Raw genomic sequence first — 26315 nt, forward strand, 5'->3', positions numbered from 1 at the left:
GGAGACTCCGTCTCAGCCCCAGGAAGGAGGCAAGGGCAAACCACTCACGAAAAACCTTGCCACAAAAACTGCAGGGACTTGTCCAGGCGGTTGCCAGGAGTCAAAAACTGACTCAAAAGTCATTAAAAACAAAAAATCACCTATGGACCACCAGTGTTCAGTGGGTTGAAATTAACACATCTCAATAACAGTGATTTAAAAAATAACTAAATTTCAGAAGACGTTACAGGAAATGGCCAAAAAAACCCAGCAGACGCTTTGTGGGTAATAAGGGCTGCCACACATGCTCAGCCAAGCATTTTAATTGGTGTCAGGAGCAAAGTAACACAGGAGGGGTGTTCTGCTGCACAGAGATCAAGGAAGGTCTCCTTTCGAGTCCCACGCTGCTCGCAGTTGCCTCTAGGCTCTGGTTCTCTGTCACGGGTCTCTCCGTTTAGAAGTTGCACACCCGGCCTGCTTTGTGATCTCAGTAGACAGGACAGTGGAAAACGTGTAACTTGGCCTGAAAATCGGCCGGTCTGGCCTTCGGGGAGTCATCCCCTGAGACGCGGCCGGTGGGGTGGCTCTGGTGCGCGTGGCCGTGGTACTCGTCGCTGGCGCCGCAAGTGAAGCCACACTCCTCGCACACGAAGAGCTTGGAGCGGCGCTCCCGGTAGCCGTAGGGCTGTGGGACGCCGTGGATTTTCTTGAGGTGGGACTCCAAGGAGCAACGCTGGGTGAAGCCTTTGCCGCAGGTGCAGCAGCGGTACGGGCGGATGCCTGCAGGGACCAACAAACCTGTGGTAGAACGGCTGAACGGAGTTGCGTTGATAAGAGGGGTTGATGATCAGTTGTCCCTTAATTTAGGCCCTGATGGACCTCTTGCCTAAATAATAAACAAAAAGGCATATCCCGTAACTAGAAGGAGGTTGTTCTGCCTTGCTTCCAGGGGGAGATAGTACAGGTTTTAGTTCCTGAAAGAACTAGTAACGTGGAAGAAGTGGGGCTTAGAAGGACAGCAGCGCTTCTAAAGGCTCTCACCAATAATTACTTCTCCCTGGGAGGAAGCAGAACGGGGGCTAAGAGCATTCAGTTTCAGAATGGCAAGGGCCTCGCCATGGTTTCTTGGACCTGCCCCTGCCGCCACGGCCTCTGAGTTAAGCATCCATTCCGCAGTTATCCTAAGTCTAATTTTGAACCAGAGTAGCCTTTGTGGCTAAGACAATTGGGCTGATTCTTCCATCTTCCTTACTTTTTCCTATTAGCTTTCTCTCCCCACCCCACGCCAACTCTGTTTGCTGGAAGAAAAGTTAGGGAGAACCTGGAAACGCATACATGGTCCTCATCAGTGGTTGCCCATCATGGATGACCTTTTCTCAAGGACATATCCTGCTTGATAACAGTAGTTGCAAAGATCAGAGTAGGGAAGCGAGGCTCAATGTTGCCCTTATTTACTTGTGGGAGGGGGCTTTGCTGCTGATTCCTCCCGTGGTGCCTACCAGGCCCACCCGCCCTACTCCTGAACTTGAGCATTGGGGTGCGTGAGGGCGCAACCTCCCGGTCGGCTTTCTCGTCAAGGGACGTTTTGCAACCAGCCCTTGGGTGACTAGGTCCTTTTCTTCCAATGCTCACGTCAAACATGGCCCTGGCTCAAGAAGGTTGGGGAACGTGCCTGAGAAACACGTAGCAGATACCAACCCATTTCCCTCCCCAACTTGACGGGAAAACCCAGGTTCGCCCGCATGCCGGCCTTCACCTGTGTGTGTCCTCAAGTGCCTCTTGAGGTCGAAAGTGTCATTGAAGCCTTTGCTGCAATACTGGCACGCATGCTTCTTGATGGAACTGTGGCACTTGAGATGGCGGTTCAGCATGCGCTGCAGCAGGAAGCGTTTGCTGCACACACAGCACTGGAAGTCTGCCTGTGCTGGGAGACCTCTGCCCTGAAAAGCAAAGAAAGGGAGGTGTGGAGCACAGCATGGGTCCAACAAGGGTCCCTCTCATAAGGGGCTTTACAGTCCAAGCAGGGCGCTAGAAATACAGGCCTAGGCAATAAGGGTCGGTGTGTGAGAGAAGCGGATTTTGAACAGAGGACCTCTGGCCCTCCAGATACGGATGGAAAGCAGCTCCCACCATCCCTCGCCATTGGCCAGGTTGGTTAGGATTCACTGGAGCTGAAGTTCAGTGATGTTTGGAGGAGCTGTGTTGTTCCTTCCTAACAGAAGAGACCCTGGGGGACAGGATCTCCCTGAGAGTCAGGGAGAGGCGTTGGCATTCATGTGGGGCCAAGGAAGATGCTGAGCCAGGAGCACCACGGGGCCCAAGGGAGGTTCTCCAAAGCTTCCCGGCTGCAGTCGGGCCTCTCTTCTGCTAGGAAATGTCTTGACGATTTTGCAAGATCCTGAGCAGCCCTCCCTCCCTCGGTGTATGGCCGCCCAACTATCCCAGGAACTCTGGGCAGCAAACCAGGATAAAAAGGAGATACAACTACCAAAATCAATTTTGAAAAGAAAAAAAAAAGCAAAGCCAAAGCCAAAGCTCGAATAAAAACCTCACACCCATAATTCATACGTCCAACTCTCTTACTGGGCTAGTGCAAAAATTACAGGACTGAGAAAATGCAGACAGTCTTTGAAGACTCTCATCTTTTATTTATGAAAATTGGTAAGGACCTGAATCAAATTTTCCTGAGGGTGTTCATTCTGGATTGGCCTTACCTTGTTGCTGTGAGGATGCTTTTCCACGGCATGTGGATGAGAATGAAACAGGTTTTGGACAAGGCTGTGAGGGTCTCCTCCATCCCACCCTCTCTTGCTGCTGATGCTGAGAATTCTGGGGTTGACAAGGGCCTGGACCACGCTGCTTTCTAAAACATCGAGGCAGCCAAAAGGGACACTATTTTAATGACTTTTGCAAGGACAAGACTCAGCCATCTCCACAAACGCACTAGGAAAGGAGAGATGGGGACCGTACAGCCAGATGGGTGAGATAAACTGGTCTCTTGCAGCCCTCGCCCAGTGCTTTGGCAGCTCTTTCCCAACCAGGTGCCCTCCAGGTGTGTTAGTCTATCATTCGCATTATCCTCAACCAACAGGACTATAGTAGCCAGTGCCCAGGAAGACACCATTCAAGAGGCTCACCTACCTGGTACGTACAAATCCCCCCGGAGCTGGTCAGAGAGTTCACTCCAATTCCGTGTTCCCAGCTGTGCCGAGTTACGCCGTTTTACCAGAAAAGACTTGGGCATGGCTGATAAGATGGCAGGTTTGAGGATGAGCTTCCACATGGACCAACACGTTGAACAAGGTGATTGTGACCAACAATGGAAGGTCCTTAAAGTAAACGCTTCATGTCCAGGAAGAAGGGAACATCTTTTATGGCACTCATCCCAGTTCCTAAACCTTGGTGTCCTACTGTATAAACCTATTTCTTCTTGCAGAAGAGAACAACCCTTAGCAAATCTACAACTTGAACCTACTACCCAATAAAATTCTGACCTGTGATTTCAAACAATTTGAAAAGCCACCTTTATCAACGTACCTTAAAATGCAAATGAAATGCAAACCACTGCTTCTTTCTTTCCAAACCACAGACCCCAATTCCTGCCTCTAATCCCACCATCCACCAAAGCCGGAAGAACTCCAGAAGTCACCACTTACGTTGTCTATCCTCCAGCAAAATCCAAAATCTCAGCACAATTCCAACGAACAGGAATGATTCTGGGGATGGGCTGTTTAAGAGAGCAGCACTAGATGCCCTGACATTTTGCATCAAAATGAAGGGGGAAGCCTTTCCAGGAAGAGACACCCCATTGCCTCTCTTTTGCATGCTCTGTGCTTCTAACAACCAGGGCTACACCTCCTTGCATTCATCCTATGCAAATCTCACAATTTAACTCTGGAGAGAAGAGCCGAGGTCAGTCATCAATTTCTCTGGCAGGACAGGTGCAACCAGGACAGGAAACTCACCTTGTCTTCAACGTAGCAACACACAAAGAATCGGAACATGAGCAGACCAGCTAAACCAGCGTTTCTCAACCTTGGCAACTTCAGACTGTGTGGACTTCAACCACCAGAATTCCCCAGCCAACGAATGAATGAATGAAACGGATTATTATTTGATCCATGTTTATAGAAATGATCCTTGTGAGCTAATGCATGCTAAATCTACACTGGTTCTTGGTCTTTTGGTATTACGCAAGGTGCTAATGTTGGCCCTTAAAGTCCAAAACCACCTGTGTCTGATGTAGTTGACAGCCCGCCTTCATTGAGTGAAGGTATCTCTCAGATATGGATCTCCAGAAATCCTTCAGATACTCCAACCCTTCTTTGGAAGCTACTGGAGAGGGATCCACTTTGTGGAACTTGCCTACTTGCTTCGCCCCGATTGTTGCATTGCTGAAATTTTATCCTTGTACTGCCTTGTATGTCTTTCAGGACAAATGGCATTGTTGAAATGTTAGGTATCCACAGCATACTTATTTAGGCCAGCACATACACGTTACTTCTGGACCAGCTTCCCAGCTGTATGTATAAACGATGTTAGGGGTCTCTTAAAATTAAGATGTGCTGTTCTCAGTTTATCAAGCGTGTGGCTTACTTTAATGTCTTCATCTCATAGTAATAGCCATTAAAATCCTTGGCTTTCACTTTTCAAATGCTAAAGCTATATTCTACAATTCCTTTACTTTTCCACAGCACTCCCAATTGCTTGCACTTGGTCCTCCGAAATCCTGCAGAACTCCACAGCAATAAACAGACTTAAATCAGAATTGTTCTGATTCAGCTGTTTCACCTTCAGACAGAAAAGCTCTCACAGGGTGGCCAGATGCAAGAGGGACCCTCTCCCTCAATGGTCATTCTCACCTGGGGCCATCTAGCTGACCCCAGCCGCACACTGTCTCTTCTATGGGGCTGGGAAAAAAGTCAGGTTGTGGCAAATATTGGGGCAAAAATGGAGCCAAATTCTGCTTGCAGCCAAACTGTCAATATTAACCCAGAGATCCTAGATCGTTATTTGGGGAGCCTCGTGTTACGGGATTTTTTTTCCTCCCCAGCTTAGCACTGCTTAAAAGCAAACAAATCTCTCCTTTTGAACAGCACTGGATTTCCATGTCTTGCTGAGTGCTCAGATTTGAATAAACCTGTTTCCACGGTCAGGTTTCCGAGTGGTTTGATTTTAAGGCGAGCATTCTTTTTTTGACTAACAAACCATGCTGGAAAAACAGCTCACCTGCAATTGGTTTTACCATTTCGTGGATAGAGCTTGGCCTTATGAAACTTTTAGCCACAAGCCCGATCCTAAGTATGTAAGTACTGTATCAAATCCAGCTCCCTCTGGATCCCTTCCTTGAACCAACTTGATACAGGTGTGCAATCCTGCCTCATCCCGAGCTCTGCAAGTGTTTCTCAACCGTGGCCACTTTAAGGTGTGTGGACTTACTCCCAGAATTCCCCAGCCAGCATAGCATAGCTGCCTGGGGAATTCTGGGAGTTGAAGTCCACACGTCTTAAAGTGGCCAAGGTTGAGAAACACTGCTCTGCAACATCCTGAGGTTCAACAGAATTGCCCACCATACTCCAAGGTGACTGCCACATCCTAATTTTGACAAAAGCAGCTACAATACTTTTATTTCAGATCCATTTCCTAAGGATCCTTATCATGAAAATCATCTTTTTAATAAGGATGGAAAAAGCAACACTTTCACTGAGTTTTTGTCCAGCCCATGAACACTTCTTTGAATCAGTTGCCACTCAGAGCCCGGTAGTAAAAATCTGAAATCAGGATGTTTTGTGCTAATAAGCATAATTTTATATCTCCTGGCAATGACACCAATCTCATCTGTTTTGGAGAGACACTTTTTTAATAATCCTTCCTGAATATGTTACACTTAATGATTTGGGGCCCCTCCTTCAATTTTTTTTTCCTTATGCATTTCTCTACCTCTGAAAATTTTGGGCTTATTCTTAATCTGCCAGTATCTCGTTCTGTTGTGTAGATGGTGGTGTTTTAGCTATTCAAGGTTGGCATGGTTTTATTGCATGAGAACAATAATTGTAAGACTCATTTAGCAAGAAAAATTCCTATCTTAGGAAGATTTCTGGCTCTGATCAGTATCTGATTAAAGAGAAAATTAGAAGACTCCCAAGCATTTGGGATATTTGCACTTACTGGGTTGCTTCAGCTCCATGGAGAATAAACAAACGTGACAGGCAAGAGGTTAACTAGAAAGATCAGGAAAAATTCTGGTTTGGTGTGGTAGGTTGAAAAACATAAAACCTCGCTTTCAAACTACTTTTCCTGGAAAGCAGGCTAATGTTCTAAAAATAAACAAATACAGAGCTCGCCTGCTTAATTTTAGTAAGCCAATTATGATGAACTGTAAACTGATTTAAAATTGATGTCACAATAATTTTGTTAATTTTTAAGATGCAAGGAAACTCACTTGAAACAGGAAAACACAGCTGCCTCTCTGGAAGTTCGGTCACTGAGGTTCATGTATGGTAAATTCAGTCTGCACCTCTCTTTTAAGCCCAGTAATATTTTATTATATTCAGAACCTTAAAAAATAGTAAACAGCTACAAAGCAGTGCTGCCACCTAAGGACCAAATAGCACCACAGGAGAATTCCAGCACGCCCTTCTGAATTCCATCTGCTCCTCTTCCTTCCCTTATTCTTATAAAAACGTTTTTCATAAAAGGAGGCTTTAAAACCTGACCCAAAGGTCAGCATTTGTGGGTAAACGTTTCAACTTTTCCTATGGATGCAAACAAAGCGCTAAAGGTAAAACGTTAGTCAATTCTCTCGCCAAGTGGCCAACTCCTCAGGAGTTAACGCGACAGAGAAACGAACATCCGTGCGCAACAAACGCTGATGGGTGCGGCAGTGTGGGAACGGGGCTGTTCACGCAACGTCTGCTTTCTTGGTCTCGTCCAGCTTCTTCTGGACCATGTTCAGCAGCGAGTCGGAGTAATGCTTCAGGAGAGCGTGCGCCTCACTGTCCCGGAGGCACGTCAGCCCGAAGGACGAGGCACCGGGGGTGGGGGCTGCACCTGCGTGGCCCCTGATGGCTCTTGCAGCCAGTTCACCCTTCATCCAGCAGAAGGTGCCAGCCAGCCTGTGCTTCGCACGGGAGAGCTCCTCCTCAGTTGCAGCGCTGCAGGAAGCCACCTGAGCAGCAGAATCGGGACGCTTTCTGTGGGAATTCTGGCACTGCCACCTGACAAGGAATTTCTCACCCTCTTCCCCTCAGCACCAAAAAAAGGAAGAACCAAACCAAACCAAACCAAAGTGCAGAAGGGTCAGGAGCAGGGGTGTCCGCAGGGTGTGGTCAAGATGGCAGTGCGATCAAAGCTCCACTCTTGTCAAGGAGTGCTGCCACCTTTGCTTTTTGATCACGCCCTGTGGACACCCGGGGCAGGAGAGGTGATATGAGCAGCGTCTTAGAATCAAACGCAAAGCACGTTCTAGAAAGGTGGCGAGCCCGTCAGAGAAAGCTCAATCTTCCGTTTTTCATAATGGGATTTGTGACGGCTGGCCTCACCCCTTACCTTATCGTATAGTTGCAAAGTCTCCTGAAATTTGGCGCACAAAGGCTGCAAGTTCATTTCAAAATTTTTGAGGAGAACCTGAATTTCTGAGAACAAGACAGAAGGGTGGGAGGAAAAAAAGAGGTCCATGGTTGGAGGTTTACCAAGGGTGGGCAAGAAGAAGAAAATCCAGCCAAATGGAATGCGACTGACTGCATTCTTTCAAGCAGGAAGGGACAAATTGCCCCAACTGATCATATCAGCTGGTAGTTCAGTTGCAGGGCATGCCTGAATGACTGCATCAAACCCACTTATCCCAAGGAAAGAAAACAAGCGTCGCCCAAACTACGTACGTTTGTGCAGTCAGCATTCTTACCTGAAGCACAGGATATTTTGGCATCAAGGTTTTCTTTTGCCTCAGAGTGAATTTCTGCTGGACATTTCTGAAACCAGTTGTTTCGCAGAACATTAGACAGCAACTGAGTGGGTTCTGAGCATTTCATGACCGCACCTTCATTTCCCTATCAAGTCAGAAGTGTTCCACTGCTGACCTCATCACTTCAGGAGGTCTGAGAACAGGCTTTCAAGCCCCTTCTTGGTCCTAAACACCCACCAGCTTTTGTGCAGGGAGCGGGAAGATAAGATGCTCTCTAGGGCTTTCACACAAGGCCTCCCATAACTGTTAAAATGTTTTCAAATAATGTAAACTTTGTGAAGACGTCCCTTTCACCCCAGTCACGGACGTCTGAATCCAAGGCATCTGGTTATTTTCTCTCATTCTAAAGTTTAAAAAAGTACTCTGAGCTCTCAGGCCGAGCTAGAATGTTTCCACCACCACTAACAGATTTAATCTGGAATTTGAGCAATCTGGGCAATGTCAGGATTCAAACTATTTGCTCTGCCAGTGAATAATGGTCCCACCCATCCAATGGCTGCACAATGAGTTTGTGGTTAAAAGATTAACTAATTAAATTAATTAAAAGATTTGCTCCCCAGAATGGATGCAACCCAGCTTGCCTTGAATTTTTTGGAACTGCTGAGTGGCAAGCTGTCCTCGGCAACGTGTTCGGCGGCGGCTGCCTGGGCAAGCGGATGGACTCTTGGGATAAATCTGTGTCAAAGAGAATGGTCTCAGATCAGGTTTCTGGATGAAGCTTCTCCACAAAGAGAGAGGCAACGAGAACAGAAGCACTCGACCTGCAGTTCTTCTGGCAGCGAGACAGAAACTTGGCAGAAATGCTCAGACGAGGGTTCAGAAATGGGCTTCCCCCTTCATCGCCATCTTCAAACGGCTCCAGATCCTTTATACAACCATCAAACTTTTCTGCACACAAAAGGGGAGGCAGAGAATCTGCATGAGGCCCTGGTGCCCTGGCATAGGCAGAAACCAAGAAAGAGGAACAGTTCTCTCTTGGTTTTCTGGACGGGGGAGGCAGTACCTGTTACCTGCAGGACTGTCTCCTCTGCGTGGAACCTGGCTGTTTGGCATAGGCGAGCTGAAAAGACATGCTGAAGATGCCCCCACCCCTGGCATGAAGCTGAGGGGGACGGCGTCTGAAAACATGGCTGCCCCAGTCTGCCTCCTGAGGTTTGGGGTTGGCCCCTCTGGCTCTGGAAGGGGGCAAGGGGGTGATATGTTGGGGTTGACGACACGCAGGTGCAGTTTCAAGCTGGGACGGCATCAGCTGCTTGTCGGCCTTGTGCTGTGGGCCATGGTGAGCGGCCCTGGCTCTTCGACAGGGATGGCACGTGCAGCCGAGATAGGGGAACAGGCGGCCAAACGGCCTTGCAGTGGCCCCCAGCCCCAAGGGCCACCCAGGCAGCTTGATCCTTCGCCCCTCCCGAGCCCAAGCCACGCCTAAAAACCCGCTCCCTGAGCCGGGCTGCCGGTTACCTTCAACAGGGGCACCGGCCAGAGTTTCAAAGTGGTGCTTGAGGTATTTCTCTTGCTCCGGAGTCTGGGGCAGCGAGCTGTTCTGCGAGAAGTTCTCGTCGAGGTCGGCCATCTCCACTTCTTCCTCTGCTGTGCAAAGCCAAGGGGAGCCGCGGAAAAGACAGACCTGGCACGTTGCAGCCAGGGAGCTTCGGGTGCCAGGATGGGCCCTCGGTCCCGTTTCGGCCCCTCTTCCTTAGTGTCCCTCCTGCCGACCGTCCTCCTCCTCTGTCAACGTGGGCTGTGACGCGGCCCCTTCCCCTCCTTTCCTCCTCCCTCACCCCTGAATGACAACCCTTTTAGGGTGGGTGACAACTCAGCCCACAGGCTCCCCTCCTCTTTCGGAGGGGAGTGGGAAAAGACCGGGAGAGGTTTGGTGTTAACCCATCTCCAGCACAGAAACAGTGATCCCTCTTCTATGGCACTTAAGGTCACTTTCCTCAGCTTGGGCATCCTCCAGAAAGGTGGAGCAGCTCCCAGAATTCTTAGCAATGGCCAAGATAGCTAGGGAATTGTGGGAGTTCCAGTTCAGACCTGGAGGGTGCCAGACAGAAGAAGGCTCTTTTGAGCTGGGTGGGACATCGCAGCAGCCCTAGGACAAGCAGCCAGCCCTGGCGCAAAAGAATCTGCCTGGCCTGGCACGAGCTGGAGAGCTTTCAGGGATCTGTGCGGCCTCTTCAGGAAGCTTACCCTCGGGACGGTGCCCAGAAAGGGAGGCATCAGAATCCAAGGAAGTCACGGAGCAGATCTTCTCAGGCACCTTCTCCTTTGGGCTTGAAGCTTCCTCCTCAAACACAGGCTGATGGATGGTCCTTTAAAAATAGGAGACCAGAGTGCTGGTGCTTCTTAACAGCGTACCTGTCCCTTCCGGTCCCATGCAGGACTTGAGAGCTGAGGACCCCACAGGTCCGAGCAGTCCAGACCCTTCGCCCTGGAGCCTGTGGCCCTCCTTGGCTCAAAGAGCAGCACGCGAGAAGCCGGGGAACCAAGCCTCCTGGGCAGCCTGGCTGCTTGAGCCTAGGACTGTCTGCTCAGCAGGCAGCGCTGCAGGGTTCCTGGGACCGCTTTCCACGATTCCTGGCGTCCGTAGAAACAAACCTCTCCTGCAAAGAAGGGCTGCTGCCTGCCTGTGAGACGCAGAGGGTGGTCCCGCTGGCCTCCAGCTCCGGAGCCACCTCCTCGTCAGAAGACAGATCTGGCTGCTTGAAGTCTCCGGTCACATTGCTGTGAGGACTGTCAGCCTGCGTTGCAAGCAGAAACACCCCCCCCCCTTCCTTTAATTACCTCCTGCTCATGACTAACCCTCCAATATTAAGGGGGCTCAAGGATAAGTACAGACTCTGGACGGCACAAGCGATAAGCTCGGATCAGAGACTCCGCTGGGGCATTAGGCTCGGACTCAGAAGTTGTGCCGGTCATCTGTAAGAGCTGTTGGCCGTCCTGAGGGGTGCGAGGCAGCCGTGCCCTCAAGCATTCCGGTCTCCAGAAGGGCAGCCTTGGATTGAACCCAGCAGAGAGGCGGTTTGGAAGGCTAACCCACCAGGTAACCTTCTTCGCAAGGCCAGCCAAAAGGCAGAAGAACAGCGTGAGCTGAGGTGGTAAATCCACCCTTCAGAAGTTCACTCTAATGGGGGGGGGGGGGCTTACTGCAGTTTCTATGAAAGGAAGACTCTGGAGACCCTCCATGAATCTGCTCTGGAGCGAGTCCCACTCTGCAAAACAAGTTCCCAGGCTTATCAGTGGCCTTTTCTTCTTGGACCTGCGGAAGAGGGAACTCCCCGCTCAGAGCGAACAGGCACCTCTTTTCCCTCCTGGGACCCAGAGTTTTGGGGCTGCCTGGGAAGGAGGGTGAGAACAGCTGCACCCTCTCCTTCATGGGAGAGTTTGGCTCATAACAGGGAACTGAAAGCAAGCATGCAGGTGGGTGCGTCAAGAAAGCAGTTAAGCCAGGAAGGCAGCAGAGAGGCGGGAAAGAGAAACCTCCAACCCAAAGACCAGCACCTCAGCAGGAGTCTTCAGAAAGCGAGAAAAACCGCAATTGTTGGAACTGCAAGATCGGCTGAGGGGCAGGGCTGAGAGTGGGGGAGGAAAAGGACCGGACCAGAGTCTGCAAACCCGGCAAGCCTGTTGCGGGCAGCAGCCCAGGGGCAGAGCACCAGAAACAGGACTGGTGGGGGGGCAGAGAAAAGCCCACTCGCAAGTCTACAGAGGAGCGAAAAGCATTTCCGCATGAAAATGGACTGAGATTGGCTCCAAGAGCTGAAGACCTGTGGAAAAGGAAAGGTTTAAAGAGCTAAAAAAATAGTTAAGACAGGAAAACATAGTGCTACAAAACACAGAGAAAGGAATATAGACATAGAGATAGAGATTATAGATTAAATTAAGACAGTAATAGTTGTGAACTTATAGTAGTAGGAAGATGGCAGGATAAAATAGGTAGAAAAGTGGAAACGTGCGTAGAATGAGCATTAACTTTAGACATAAGGAATAGGAGTTTCAGTTTGTACAATAGAACAGTTTTTGTGTGCAAAACAGTCTTTGTATCTGTGTTCTGTACCATATGAGGAAAAACCCAGACAGGAGCCAAAGGTCTGACTTACTCAGATGAGGGGGAACACCAGCACTCCCTCAAGCAGAACAAATCCCGCCCCCCCTGCACCGGAAGCACCTCTGAAAGCAGCTGGTCCAGGCTCTGGGGCTCCAGGTCAGGGTCAGCCAAGCTGCTGCTCCGAACCGGGGTGAAACAACTAAGGTCTGCGTCCAGGATGGTTTTAATTGGCTCTTTGTCGGCACGTTCGGCCCAGCGCCCTTGCGGCTGATAGCTCACTCGGGAGTGGAACGCGTTGCTGTCTGAGTGATCCGCTTCTCCAAGCTGGGAAGGAAACAGAGAAAGACACCCAGCGAGAGGGGTTTCAAAAGTCCTGGCTTTTACTGCACCACTTGACTGGAAAACATACCACAAAACTCTGCGCGAGTGGAAGCCAGATTCCTCCAATTAGGTGCCCTCTGGGGTGTGAGACTTCAATTCCTACCATCCCCAACCCATGAAGTTTAGCCCAGGTGGAGAGCACCAGGTTGGGGAAGGCTGGCTGAAGCAATGCAAGAACAGCAAGTGGGGGATTAGCCCAAAGGAGCCCAGAAGCCCACCCCCCATTATTATGGCTAGCCATGCCCTCTTCCATCCCCAGAAATCTAGATCTCTTTGCCCTCTATGGAGCAGCTCAGCAACTGCACACCACCTACCAGTCTCTTGGCCCACATGGGCAGTTTGCCGTTGGACAGGATACAAACAGGAGCTGGAAAGCAGCATGAAGAAAGACAAAGACCACATTAGCATGGATGGACGGACAGCGAGGCTACACATTCTATGCAGGGAATCCCCCTTCGGGCACCTAATAATCCAACCTACAGAAAAATAAGCGTGAAAGTTTACACAACCTGTCTAAGAAGCTGTGCTCCATAATAATTGGGAGAAGGGAGGAGGAGGAGGAGCAGTAGTTTTTTTTTTTTACAAAAAGAGGAAGTTAAAATAAATGATAGCTTGCCAGCGTTCCTGATATTATCCAACAACGTTTCCTTCGGGAAGATTTTATTAGGAAAATGGAGGAAGGCACTTCTAAATGCTTAAGAGATGCAACAGGTGCTGTGGCAGCTTTGCCCAACTTATGAATTCCAGATCGGTTGAGGTGGCAGCTCCCCAAACTCAGCCCTGATATATCGGGGGGGGGGGAGTTCCAGGTGAGGGAAGGCAGTGCAGCAAAGACCCCACATCTTTTCAGCAGCGTGAAGGTTGGGAGGGCCTCGGCCCACCGCCCCTTCTTCGGCCTTCCTCTGTTGCTACCTGAGGTAACCGTGCCCTGCCCCGAGGCCTACCCGTATCAGGGTCATCTTTAACTGGAGTCTGAAGAGCCGTTTTTTCCTCTTCTCCCTCCTCCTCCTCTTCCTCCTCCTCCATGTCAGAATCAGCCGGGCCCCTGCAGGGGACCCTTCCGCCTGGCACCGCAACAAAGGTCTCCGGCCTGGAGAGGACAGTCCAAAGCATCCCTTTCTTTACACGGCCGTGGCAGCCCTTCTGCCCTTCCCCCTGACTGAAGAGAGAGGCTCGGGCAGGCCCAGTACCTGACAGGGTGAGGCCACGCGGAGTCCCCGGCTTCTGGCTGCTCTTGGGTCTGATCCAGTTCCCTCAAGTGCTGCTTCATGCAGGTGGTGATTTCAGGGCTCAGATGCCATATAAAGATGCAACTGAAGAGGAGGAGGACAAGGGCTGTTAACACGCCACCCCTGGCAGGCGTGGGGCACGCTTGCTGCTCTTTCCGGCCTAGATCCGAAGGTGCCCCACGGCCACAGACAGCCTTATCCAGAGGTCGATTTCCCTGCAGCTGCCCACCAGCCAAACGTGCACTAAACTGTCCCGCTGTCCTGCCTCTCTGAGTGCGCCTGGAACCTCACAAGCCTTGAAGTTGCACCTGCACCTTGGAGAGATTGGATTGCCTACCTGTCTCCTGAGACGGTGATTAAATGTTTGCAATCAAAGGTAAATTTCATCCCTGTAACAACTTCTGCAATATAAAAGACATGAATTATTGCACTGGTCCACTTGATTAAGTTTAACAAATGGCTTCTTGGTACCGACCGTATTACGATTATTCACACAACAGACCTCTGAGCATGTGCAAAGCATTGGACTAGCCCTCACAAATCTCCATTGTCCTAAAATGTTTGCTTGATACCATAAGAAATCCACAGGGTGCCGAATATCAGGGGAAGATGAACCGGAATCCATGAAATGGATCCTCACAGGGTTAAGAGGCCTGTCCGTTTCACAGCGACCTTGTCCCGACCCGGGAATATCGTTGGAATTTGCCTCCTGCAGTTGGCAGGCAAGCTGATAACCCAACTCGGAGGAAGCAAGCAAAGGGAGGCAGGGATATGTTTGTGGAAGCAAACCAACCTGAGTGCCCAAACATCTTGGCAACACATTCTCCGGAGTGGAAGTCCATGATGGAAATGCTCTTATCCGAGCAACTGGTGGCCAAGAATGTCCCGGAAGGATCAAACTGGACCTACAGAGGGGTCAGAATTAAGACGCCGTCAAACGGTCTCTTCCCTGCCTACTGCTATTAATTACTGGCCGAGGGACAGTTACCCAAATACTGGACCTGTCCAAGCCTCTTTGAGGCATTACATTCTATGCTGGTAAAAAGGGACTAATTGCGAGCAACGGCCAGTCTCCGATTCTGCAGCGGGGGAAACGTGTTTTTCTACATGGCTCCTTTACCTTCAGCAGGGATCCATCGTCCCCTTGTGCCCCTTTGTAGCATCCCTTCTGCTTCCCGCTGACAGTGTTGTATATCCTGGAAGACGAGAAGGAAGCCTGTGTTAGAGCGTGCCGAATCCCAGGCAGAGGAATTACAGGCAGACAGGCGCGGCCAGGCTCGCCATTCCTCTCGGGAGCCTAAGGTCTCCGCCGCACCCCCAGTGGAAGTCCCTCCCCATGTGCTTCTTCCTGCCCAAAGACTGCGGTCCCACCCCCAGCCTGGGGAGGGTTTCATGGGAGGGGAGCGGAAAGCCAACGCCTGCCTCTCTCATTTTCTCCATGCAGGGGTAGTTTCGGGAACTAAAATTCTGCAGATGACCAAAATGTTGCAGTTTGACGGGATGAGGAGGGTAGAACCGCACACCTGACATTCCTGTCCTGACAGGCCACAGCAACGTACTTCTGAGTTATGTCAACGTCCATGTCGTACAAAGTGGTTTTCTCAGCAACGTGGTGAGATCGGATAAAGCTAATCCCGTCTCCGACCTGGAGGGAGGAACCAGGACCCTCTTAGGTAGGGCAGGAATTTTGATCCGGCACCTTAAAACTACCAGTAACAACCTCCCCACTGCCTGGTACCCTCCAGGTGGGTCGGGCTTCAACTGGGAACCAGCTGACTTATATAATAAGCCCATGTAGGATACAGGCAGAGTGAATCTACACACAGTGATGGTGGGAAAGGGAGATGTTATTTCGGTGCAGAAAGAAAATTAGCAACGGGCTTCTGAGCCAAGAGAAGCTGTAAGAATACAAAAGCATCCTGGCTGCATCAGACAGAAGCCTCCACCTTCCTTGGAGAAGTGCACAGGTAAGCTACCCCCAGCAGCCTGCGGTCAGTGACAGACTACATCCTAGCACGGAAGTCCTGCCTGACCAGCAGCCGTCTGGATAAATTTGCACAGGAAAGTTTTGTCAGCCTCCTTAAATCAGCCTAAAACGAATGGCCATCACAACCCCACAGGCCACAAAATCAGGTAAATCAATTGCTTATGTTTAATTGAATTTATTCAATGCAGACGCAGCCCAGCTCCAACCAACTCGATTTTACTATTCATATCCTGCATTTCTGCCAAACAGCATTCCAGCTAAGAACCATAATTACATGTTTTTGTAATATAATAAATAATTATAAGAACCTTTTGTGCACTGCGAAAATAGATGCTTTTGTCAGCTCCACAGCTAATCATCTGAACATGGTCATTTCCTTTAGGGGGAAAAAAAAAAGTTGATGGAAAAAAATGTCAAACAGGTCAGCCTTCTAATGTTCATTTAACTTATCCCCCTGCTCGCCATCCTTACTCATGAAAACTTTCTAGTTTTACACTCCACCCTAATCCTTAAAATAAATCCCAGTCCTTCCATCCTGGTGCCCTGCAAGATGGGCTGCAGTTCCTGCAGCTCTCACCTAGCCAGCGTGGTCTGAGAAAGGCTGGAAGGTGTCACCGGAGCGACTTAAGGGACAGGCTCTCACAGGGCCCTGCGCTGGGTTTCCTTAGGAAGCTGCTTCAGAAAAGTTATTTGCACGGGCTTACCAGTGAACTTCACTGCTGTTATAGCGGAGGAGTGGTCATCCAAGGTCTGTTCTAGTTTGTAATTGCTCCCCACGTTCAGCACATGGATCAGCCGATCTCGACTTGCTGAGGCCAAGAGAGACAGCCCTGTGCACATGGGGAAAGCCGTCCGCTGCGTCTCTTTCGGAGTGAGGTGAAGCTGCTCACCGACAGCTCCAAGGGTCGCAACAAGAGGAGGGTTCAGGAGACCCAGGCAGTGGTGTGTGTACGTGCACACACAACACAACTCAGAATATTTATCTGTTAGTCATTCAAATTTAAGTACCGCCATTCTCCCCCAAAAGAGGGACTCTGGGCGGTTTGCAGCAAAATCAGGCCCCAAATATAAACGTTAAAATCTCATAAAAACAACGACATCGCAATTATTACAAAATGCAGGAGATAGATATAAAGTCCAAGAAGGCATATGGAATTACAGCTGCACAAATTCCCCGATTTAAAAACCTACCCGTTTCTGGCTTGGAATATTCTAGGCAGAGAACTTCCGAATCGTGGGCCTCAACTTTCACCACTTCTACCATAAATTTCAGCTCGTGTACCCTGCAGGACAAAACACGGTTTTTTAAACGTTTAAAAGTCACGTTGTCAGAACCCAAGTTTGGTACTTCTCAGAGGGCGCAGCGTGCAGAATCGGAAATACAAAAGCCGGCCGGCCGCATCCATTCCTCTGAAGGCCAAAGAGAGCTGGAGCAAAATTGGTGGGATTTTACGGGCTTTGCTTCCCACGTAGCGACCTACTGGTTGGTTGGATGGATCGGCCAACGCCTTGGCCAGCTGTGAGCGTCAGACGCGCACGGACTCGGCTCAGTCAATGCTGAAGCTTTATGCACACGTGGAATGTGCCACAAGGGATAGATGAGCGTAAGCGGGAATGGCAGCAGACAGACTCCCGCCCTTGAAGGAGTGGGAGGAGCAGAGCAGATCCGAGACTCACCTTAGATTTCCGGCTCGGTCCCCAGAGGCCAAGTGCTGACCATCAGGGCTAATCTGCATCACCCGGACACCGGATTTCACATCAAGGTAGCCAACATTGTCACTTCGATCTGGCAAATTGGTTGAGTCTTGCAAATGCTGAGTGCTCTTTTCCACATACACAACCTTCAGCAAGTTCTTTGGGAAGGAAGGAAATAATATACTAAAAGAAAGCCGGTCAAAAGGGAAATGACGGGGACAGGTTTTAACAAGCGATTATCTTCATCGTGTTCTCCAGCCCTGGAATTACACTCAGCCTCATCAATGGGGGAAGCCAATCTGGCAAGAACCAAGTCTGGATCGGCCTTGTAACAAAGACAAAGACAGGAAACTTACGTCGCTGTAGACGTTCTTAAAATGTCCGTGCCTGCCGTTCTCCAGGTTCCAAAACCGTATAGTGTTGTCTGAGGAACACGTCAGAAAAGATCCCGGGGGCAAACAGCCTCGGTGGTCCTCAAATTCAGGATAAACCTAAGAGGTAGCCCATGGGACAAGAGGGCAAGTGGGGGTATCAGCAGCCCGGAAGAGCCTCCCAGGGACCACCTTCCTTCATCCCTGCCAACAGGGTCGTCCTGGCCGCAGAACCAAAGGCGGCTGCGCTCGGAAGCAGGGGGCCGCCCTCCCAACTCAGAGACCTGCTGGCAGGGCCGCCCAGGTCTTACCCAGTGGCTTCCGGCAAGCAGCCCACTCACCGCGTTAAAGCAGCCCTTTACCTCAACATTCCACACGAAGGAGCTGTGGAATAGGTCCGACCACACTTTCCGCACGTAACCCGTGTCCTTCACGTCCCAAACGTACATGCTGTGGTCCTTGTACACGCAGGAGAGCCAGAGATGGCGCGGGTCAAAGACTACGGCAATGGCGTCTGGATGGGAGGCGTCCGGCCTTCTGGGTGACACGAGGGGGTGGGGGGAGAGGAACACCTCTTGGAGTAACGGAAGACAAACGCCCAGCCAAACTCCAAGTCCATTTCTCCACGTTTACACGGAAAGGGTGCCACGGGGGGCCTCAGCTGTACCCAGACTGCAGACGCAAGACCAGAAGCAGCAGCGGCACAAGCCCGACCGACGGTTTGGCACGTTGTGTGTGGAAGACATGTTGTAGGCTTGCGATACAACAAGCCATAATGTGGTTTCTTTAGTTTGGCTTTAGCATGAGAGACAAACAAGAAACCATGGTCTAAAAGCCTGACCTAGCATTTGTGAGAAGTTACCTGACTACAACTCCAGAAATGCAGCAGGGCCTCCCCCTGGCTCTTCCCCTTGCCCCCTTGCCCAGGTTCTGGCATCTGGACTGCACAGAGCCCTAGCTGTCTTCCCCCCAGCCACGCAGGCCCACCACCTCCCAGCGGCTGGGGCGGCAGAACCCGAGCCGGCTTCCGAGCAAGGCCTTCCGAATACCCTTTGCCTGCCTGTGGCGCTAGGGGCAAACGTGCCGCCAGAGGGTGCCCAGAACAGCCCTTCTTAACCCAGCGTGCTGGATTACAACTTCCGTGAGCTCCGTGAGCTGCTCTGGCCGTGGCCGTATCAAGTACCGCTACGGGGGGAGACAGCCAGAGGAGAACAGAGCTCCCTGCAGTGAAGAAAGCACAAGTGGCTGGTGGGGAGGTGGTTGGTCTACTGGGGGCTCTACGGTGTGTTTTCCAGCTCAGCCTGCGCAATGCAGTACCTCAGTATCCGCTCTGTGGCTACATCGGTGCCCAGGTAGTGCGGCTTTGGCAAATCCGAGAGGTAGTGTAAGTTGTGTGCGTGGAAGATGCGCACAGTTCCGTTAGCACAACCACAGAAAATAAATTCTTCACTAACACAGATGCAGTTGGCCAGAGTCACCTAGAGGGAAGGAAAACAACGCACCTATGAAGTGAGATGCTACAGCAGCAGGCGTCACACATTCAGCAACTGCACCAGAAACAAACATGGCCCTCTTACCTTCAGATCAATCCATTTTTCCAGGATGCGCTTCTCATTAAACTGGCAAAGCAGCCCGGAATAGGAGATGCAGAACGTGCTGCCGGCCATCTTGCCCTGCCCACACGCCACGTCACAGAAGATGTTGTTGTGAAGCTCCCCGAGGAGTCCAGAGCGACCGACCAGCGGAACAGTCTCCTTGATCTGCAACAGGCAATGCTTGTCACGGCCGATGCTGCGCATCAAGCAGATTCGCTTCTTTAATGGGTTTTTAAGGCTGCCTGCTCATCGATGACTCCGGGCAGCTTACGCAAGATAAACGTAGTAATTCTTAAAAACCAACAGAAACGACTATGGTGGGAGGGACAAATTGGATGTATTACACCATTGCTGCTGCTGAGTGGGACCACGAATGAAACCAAAGCTTGCTGGAAGAGCCAGGTTTTAAGTTGCTTCCTGAAGCCCAGCAAGGTTGGGTCCAACAACCTCTGAGAGGAAGAATATTCCAGAGGGTGGGTGTGGCAACAGGGAAGATCTGCCTTCTGCGTCCCATGCTTAATTGATGGGACCCAAAGCATGCCAACTCTGTCAGACCTTATGGGATGAGCTGAAGCAGCTGGGGAACCCTGTATGATGGAAGCCTTTGTTGGTGACAATCAGCACCGTGAATTGCACCCGGAAGCCAACAGTCCAACCGTGCAGCTTGCAAAGTAGCTAGGCCACATGGGTGTACCGAGGTGCATCCCAAACTACTCCGCATCCTGGGTCAGTTGTAGCTTCTGTGTGGCCTTCAAGGGCAGCTCCGTGTAAAGCACAGTGCAGTACTCCAGCCATGAGGCGAGTCAGGCAGGAAGGGCCTCTCGCTTCAGGAATGGGTGCACCAGGTGAATCTGTGCAAAGGCCCTCCTTGCCACAGCTTCAAGCAGGAGTCCAGGAGAACCCGCAGGCTGTGCACAGGTTCCACCTGGGGAAGCATACAGAAGATGGCCCAGGTTCTACAGGCCAATAACAATCTCTTTCCAGGACTGAAGAAAGGCAAATAAATTGCTCTGCAATTTATTCTTGTTTTATTTTAAAGGCTTCTGTTTTATCAAGAAAAGTTGAATCGAATTATCCATGCAGTTGTTTGCGATTCCATAAGCCAGCTCTCTCCATGATTTCCGATCTTGTACAGCTTCTTTCAGTTGCTTTTTAAAATTATATATAAAATTTTAAATATATAATTTTACATATATAATATTTAATATTCTAACACACACACACATACTGTATATACATGGAATATATAAAATTCCATGAAAAGGCTCTCAAATCAAGAAAAGTGCTAGGTAATGAAAAGAATAAGAGCCATCATGGGGCTTATTTCATATAGTAAACTAATAGAATTCATCATTGCCTTTTGCCCCCCTTGCAGTTGCACATGGGAAGGCTCACCTTGACTTCCCTGGAGCCATCCAAGAACCAGAACTTGACGTGGCGGTGCCCAACTGTAACAAAATAGCTGTCCTCGGAGAAGGAGACGGCCATCACCTTGCAAGAGACCTTGTTGGATGCGATGAGGGCATCGCTCTGTGGGGAAGAAAATGAAACCCGCCCAGCAGTTGCTGTAAGGTGCACACAGGACGTAAACATTTTGAAACCGAGATATAAGCTGGCATCTGAGTCGCCACATCATGCTAACTGTGGCTTGCTTTAAGCAGGAGGGGGCCCGGGTTCTCTTAACAGGCTAAGCCAAAACCCAGCCCATCCTATTAGGGCCTTGCACGATGTGAGAACCACATTGAAGTCCTCCTACTGGAACTGCCTCGGTCCTTTACATCTGGATTCTCCTGCTGCAGAATCTGCACATGTCTCTAAGCGAGACACCGATGATTCAGACGCTTGCGAACGTGGCCGCCCCACGGACCCTGCAGGACTTCCTTACCTTCCAGTCCCACACATTCACTATCATGTCATGAGGATACCCCACCGACACGAGGTATTTCGTACTGGGGGAGAAGGCCACACACGCCACGCCGTGCTTGTGGCCATGAAGTTCAGACACTTGGGACTTCTCCTCTACGTCCCAGACCCGGACTGCCGGCCGATGCCCGTTCTGTGGGTGGAAAACCCGGAGGAGGATTGGAGAAGACACTTGTCTGAGCACGAGTCAGCTCAGCCAAGGAACTGCCTTAAGACTACGCAAAGCACTCTTGGGTAGGTGTCATTTATTATATACGTACACTCCCATCATGCTGCTCAGAAAGAAAAGGAAGACGTAACACGCCAAAGAAATTAAGCCTTGAGATAAGATAAGAAGAGCAGAGGACACAGGCCAGCCCCACCCATGGGCCGCCCTCCCTTTCTGTCCTCGGCTCGGCCACTGCCATAAGCTGCTCCCTCGACCGTTCGTTCTTCCCTCGAGGGATTGTTTCAGGGGTTGATTCTCACTCATTCTCTCTGTTGGCCAAGCTCAACGGGCTTCTTCCCTGCGGGCCACTCGCTGTTGTATTCCGTCTACATCCACCCTTGAGCAAACTTTTCCCATTTTATCATAAACGGTTTTTAAATAGGCCATTCCCACTGCAGTCAGTCCTCGGGTTATGACGGCAACACTTTCCCCCTGAAAACATCTTGAACTCTACAGTAATCAATTTTGTTTGTTTGTTTGTTTATCTTCTATCCCGCCTTTATTATTTTTACAAATAACTCAAGGCGGCGAACATACCAAACGCTCCTTCCTCCTCCTATTTTCCCCACAACAACAACCCTGTGAGGCGGGCTGGGCTGAGAGAGAGGGACTGGCCCAAGGTCGCCCAGCCGGCTTTCCTGCCCGAGGCGGGACTGGAACTCTCCGCCTCCTGGTTTCTAGCCTGGGGCTTTCACCACTGGACCAAACTGGCTCTCTGTTATCTTTCAATGTACTGAACAACACTTTGGAAATTTTAAACACCTTTAATAACATAATACTTCAACAGCATAAGCAGATAATACCTTAACAACATAATGCATAATAAATACCTTAATAACATAATATATAATACAGTACATTCAACTTACTTTTATATATAAGATTCCATACCTATTCACTTTTTTTTTTTTTGATCCTTTCAAGTCAGCATTAATTTCTGGCAACTTCCTGCTACCAACTTTCTTGGTGGCCCTTTTTTGGAAGGGATTTGCCCTTGCTTTCTTCCTAGGGCTGAGAGGGGGACTGGCCCGGGGCCACCCAGCTGGCTCTGTGCCCAGCGCAGAATTCAAGCTCGCTGACTCCCAGTTTCTAGCCTGATGCCTTTAACTGCTGGACCGAACTGGCCATCTCACTTTGTCATATCCTGCCACCTCTCTAAATCAGCAAGCACGCGAAAGCTTTCTTTCTCTCATTTAGATCTTTTTCAACGACCTGCCAAAGAGCAAGACACCAGGCTGCACCCCTCCTGCCTGGCACAAAGGCATTCCAAATTGTGCTGATTTTAAAGTTTGAACCATATTTTAACATTTATCTAATTACTCAATTTGCTCCTGCAGCCTTACTATTTTTCAACGTTCTCACATTTATACTTCCTTTTCATCCGTTTCACAGACCAACCCCGCACTTCAATGGTCTTTTGATGGCTTGCAGCTGCCAAGTTTAGGACAACACGGCCCACCTTTTCACTTGGCTTTTGCGTTAATCTGGAAAAAGTGTTGCTTGCAGTGATGGAGAGAACTAAACAGGTTATAAACCTACAAAGGGTGAACACAGACTTCTGCACACAATAGGTATGATTACTTCACATGATTTATAAGAAAGGCCTTAAGAGTTACTCACCTCTCCAGTTACAATGTACTTCCCATCCGGAGAGAAAGAGAGAGCACTCACAGTTTTCCTTAAAAAGAGAGAAAATCCCCATGTTCTTTCTTCATAAAAATGAATACCAGAATAATACATATGCTAGTCTCTGGCTGGCAACAAAATAGCACGCCTGATGTACTGCTCTCCCAGACCCTTTTTTATCCAGTGACTGCAATACTACCTCTGTATACTTCTGGCAATTTCCCCACAATTCGCCTTTACAGTAGGGAAAATGCAAAAATGTTTCCTGTACCACTTTTTCCCAGTTAATCAAGGGACTGATTGTGGAGGGATTAAACAACAGACGCATTCTATCACTACCAACACGGGGCCCGTAATTTGATGGGAGCCCTCCCCAGAAAAACTCTCAAACCTTCAGGAAGGATAAGAAAATTAAAAACATGCATTACCTGGCCACATTAAAGATGTGCCTTTGTTTGTTCTTCTCAGGGTTGAAAATCACAACCACGCATCTGAGAAAAAGATCAAAAGGTTGACACAGGGAAAAAGGTGCCCCAGATTCAAAAGGGAAGAAAAACGTTTAGGGTCCTTCGTGCACAAAAGCCGATCACTGTCGCAGCCACACTCCTGTTGCTTCCAAACACACCAAATCACACGCAAACTCTGCAAGACTGAACCAGGGCAAGCCTCTGGCCTTGAGCAAGAAGAACCTGGAAACTCTTCTACGTGGTGTATCATGACTGGATTTGGTCAAACGGCAGCTTGTTCGGACAATCCATAAAGCCAATACAGGGTGGTTGATAATACAGGCCAGTTCAAATGAAACCATAGTGAGAATTAGCCGCAGCCCCTGCTTGGGCCCCAAAGAGAACTGGCATTTGGGTGGAAATGGAAAGAACTGCTTCCAAACGTCCTTTCGTGGCTACCGGGGAAAATGACAGAGGAGAGACCGTGTGAGCCTACGGTTCACCTGGCTTGTTCTCACAGGGGTGACTTATGGAGTAACATTAAGGCCAACGGCAGGTAACCTCTTTCATCTCCCAATGCAGCGGAAATATGGACCTCACAGTCATGCACAGAACGCTTTCTGCTGTGGCACACGCAGATCCCTTTAGCCAAATGCCGCCACCTTGTGGGATCTGGGAGGCATGCCCCTTGTGGCGGCCCCCGCCCTCTGGAACAGCATCCCTCCAGAGGTACGGACGGTGCCCATTCTCCTGGGGTTCTTAAGGCCCGTGGGACCTGGCTTTGTGCCCAGGCCTGGGGTTAATTCAGTATGGTTGCGGTCTATTGGTGGGGCCCCTGCCATGTTTTTGTACTGTTTGTTGTTCTAGCTGTTTTAGTCCAGGTTGCCTGTTTAAGTGTTTTTTAATTGTTTTATTGTTCTTTGGATTTTATAGGTCGCCCAGAGTCTTCTGGAGTGGGCAGCCATACCAAATCTAATAAATTAAGTTAAATTAGAACCTGTATTTCCCCCTTGTCAGTCCAACAACTTGACCGGTCTACCACCCTGACTCTCATAAAGATTCCATTGTCACCCCAGAATTTGGTATAAACTTCGGTTTAAGGGTCTATGAAACAAAGGCATTTCCCACCCCAAAATACTTGGAAATAGATCCATAGTGCACGCCCCACTTCCCTTCAGGCTTATCCTTATAATATGTTCTTTTTTTTAATATAAAACTTTATTATTTTCAGAGTATAGTTAAGATACAAAAAAGAGAATATAGAATAGACAGAAAACAGAGCTAAAGAAAAAAGAAAAAACTACAAAGGTGTCGATAGAAAGAAAATAGAAACAGAAAGTGACTTCCGACTTTCTCCAATACAGATATAGATAAATTTACAAATCTAATCTCTTCCAATTAATCGACCTATCATAACATTATTTCTATTACAACAGACCATTTAATCACTAAAACCCAAAGTCAGAACATCATTTTTTCCCCTTATAATATGTTCCGTGGAGCATCTGATCCGAAGAGTTGAAGTCCACCGCAGCGAAGCACTTACCCTGTGGGGTATGCAATTTGTCCCGAGTTTGGGTCACAGGTTAAACCATTGCTGGTTTGAGCAGTTACGCCCAACACTCTCTCAAGGGTCACCTGCCCGAAAGAAGAAAAAAGACTTTGTGGCACCCTCCAACCCTTCATTTCCCTAGCACAATATGAGCATTCAGAGAGAGACCCGACCAATTTCTCAACGCGAGCCCAGCGTCCTCCTTTCCCCAACCTTCGGGGGGGGGGCAGCAGCCAGGGGGCCCCAAAAGTCCCCTCTGCGCTTGCAGAAAAGCAAGAGCAAGGCTGATCCTGTCAGGCCAGCCCAGGGGCAACCCATTCTATCTCTTGTTCCTCCGTATTGTTGTTTAAGTTTAAGACAAGTAGACTTCAACTCCCAGAATTCCGCAGCCAGCGGTGAAGTCCGCATGTCTTAAAGTTGTCAAGGTTGAGAAACCCTGGTTTATGCCACCCAGGTACTCCTAACCACCAAATATAGATTTACATATCGAGCATTTAAAGGGGGGCGAGGTCAAGGCACCAATCAAAGACCCAGAAACCCACGTTCACATCCTAGAGCAGTGTTGCTTAACCTTCGCAACTTTAAGAACTGCAGACTTCAACTCCCAGAATTCCCTAGCCAGCATAGCTGGCTGGGGAATCCCGGGAGTTGAAGTCTGCACCTCTTAAAGGCAGAAGCTCCGGAATCCTTGCCTAGACCACGCCCACACGCTTGGACCGCCCACCCCGTCACCCCGCTCCTCCCCCTTTCCCCGGCATTCTGAGCCAGCCCACCGCGGCAGCTCCATCCCTCCTTGGGTTGGCCCCGCCCCTCACCGCCTCCTCCGGCCCTTGGTGTTTCGACCTTCGCCTCAGGCTGAGGAGAGGCGGAGACTCGGTGGTGGAGCTGGTCGATCGCGGGTAGAAGCAGCCTCCTCCTCCGCCGGCCATCTTCCGCTGAGGCCCTCCTGCTTTCCAACGGCCTTCTTTCCCCTGAGCCGCCGCTGCGGCTCAGCGCCCCGTAACCGTCCCAAACTGCGCGCGGAAACGGGCGCTGCGCCGCCGTTGGCTGGGATCGCGTCAATCACGGCTGGAAGCGGCCAATGAGAGGCAGGCCTTTCGGGAAAGGGCCTTCCTCCGAAGCAGACGTCTTCTGCCCCGCCGCTTTGCTTTCCGCCAATCAGGGGCCGCCGCCGCGGACGGCCTTCTGCGCAGTTTCGCGGGTTCGAATCTCGCCGGCCCGCCCCGAAACTTGAATGTTTCGCTCTTTCTTTCCTTTGTCGTCTTCCAAAGTTTCAGCGTCCCAGCCAACTAACCGCAACAAACGCTGTTCCATT

At 49.9% G+C, this 26315-nt stretch overlaps 2 protein-coding genes across 2 annotated transcripts; both read right to left on the bottom strand.

Moving 5' to 3' along the window:
• Nucleotides 1-466: 466 nt before the first annotated feature.
• OVOL3 (ovo like zinc finger 3) lies at nt 467-3231 on the bottom strand. Its single transcript, XM_063311827.1, has 4 exons — nt 3121-3231; nt 2694-2842; nt 1736-1919; nt 467-759 (listed from the first exon to the last, which is right to left on the bottom strand). The coding sequence occupies exons 1-4, from the start codon at nt 3221-3223 to the stop codon at nt 467-469; spliced, it is 729 nt and encodes a 242-aa protein (XP_063167897.1). The 5' UTR covers nt 3224-3231.
• Nucleotides 3232-8463: 5232 nt separating this feature from the next.
• Nucleotides 8464-25944, bottom strand: WDR62 (WD repeat domain 62). Its single transcript, XM_063312520.1, has 27 exons — nt 25816-25944; nt 24995-25086; nt 23431-23493; nt 22997-23054; nt 21131-21301; nt 20641-20775; nt 19228-19410; nt 18968-19128; nt 18013-18187; nt 17636-17770; nt 17262-17437; nt 16776-16867; nt 16289-16414; nt 15893-15960; nt 15121-15242; nt 14718-14793; nt 14391-14502; nt 13935-13998; nt 13559-13681; nt 13313-13458; nt 12683-12735; nt 12108-12311; nt 10538-10680; nt 10130-10251; nt 9401-9529; nt 8704-8830; nt 8464-8617 (listed from the first exon to the last, which is right to left on the bottom strand). Exons 1-27 carry the CDS (start codon nt 25927-25929, stop codon nt 8479-8481), a joined length of 3309 nt encoding a protein of 1102 aa, XP_063168590.1. The 5' UTR covers nt 25930-25944; the 3' UTR covers nt 8464-8478.
• Between the last annotated feature and the right edge of the window lie 371 nt (nt 25945-26315).

Source organism: Candoia aspera, chromosome 10 (assembly GCF_035149785.1).
Source record: "Candoia aspera isolate rCanAsp1 chromosome 10, rCanAsp1.hap2, whole genome shotgun sequence".
NCBI classification, from domain to species: domain Eukaryota; kingdom Metazoa; phylum Chordata; class Lepidosauria; order Squamata; family Boidae; genus Candoia; species Candoia aspera.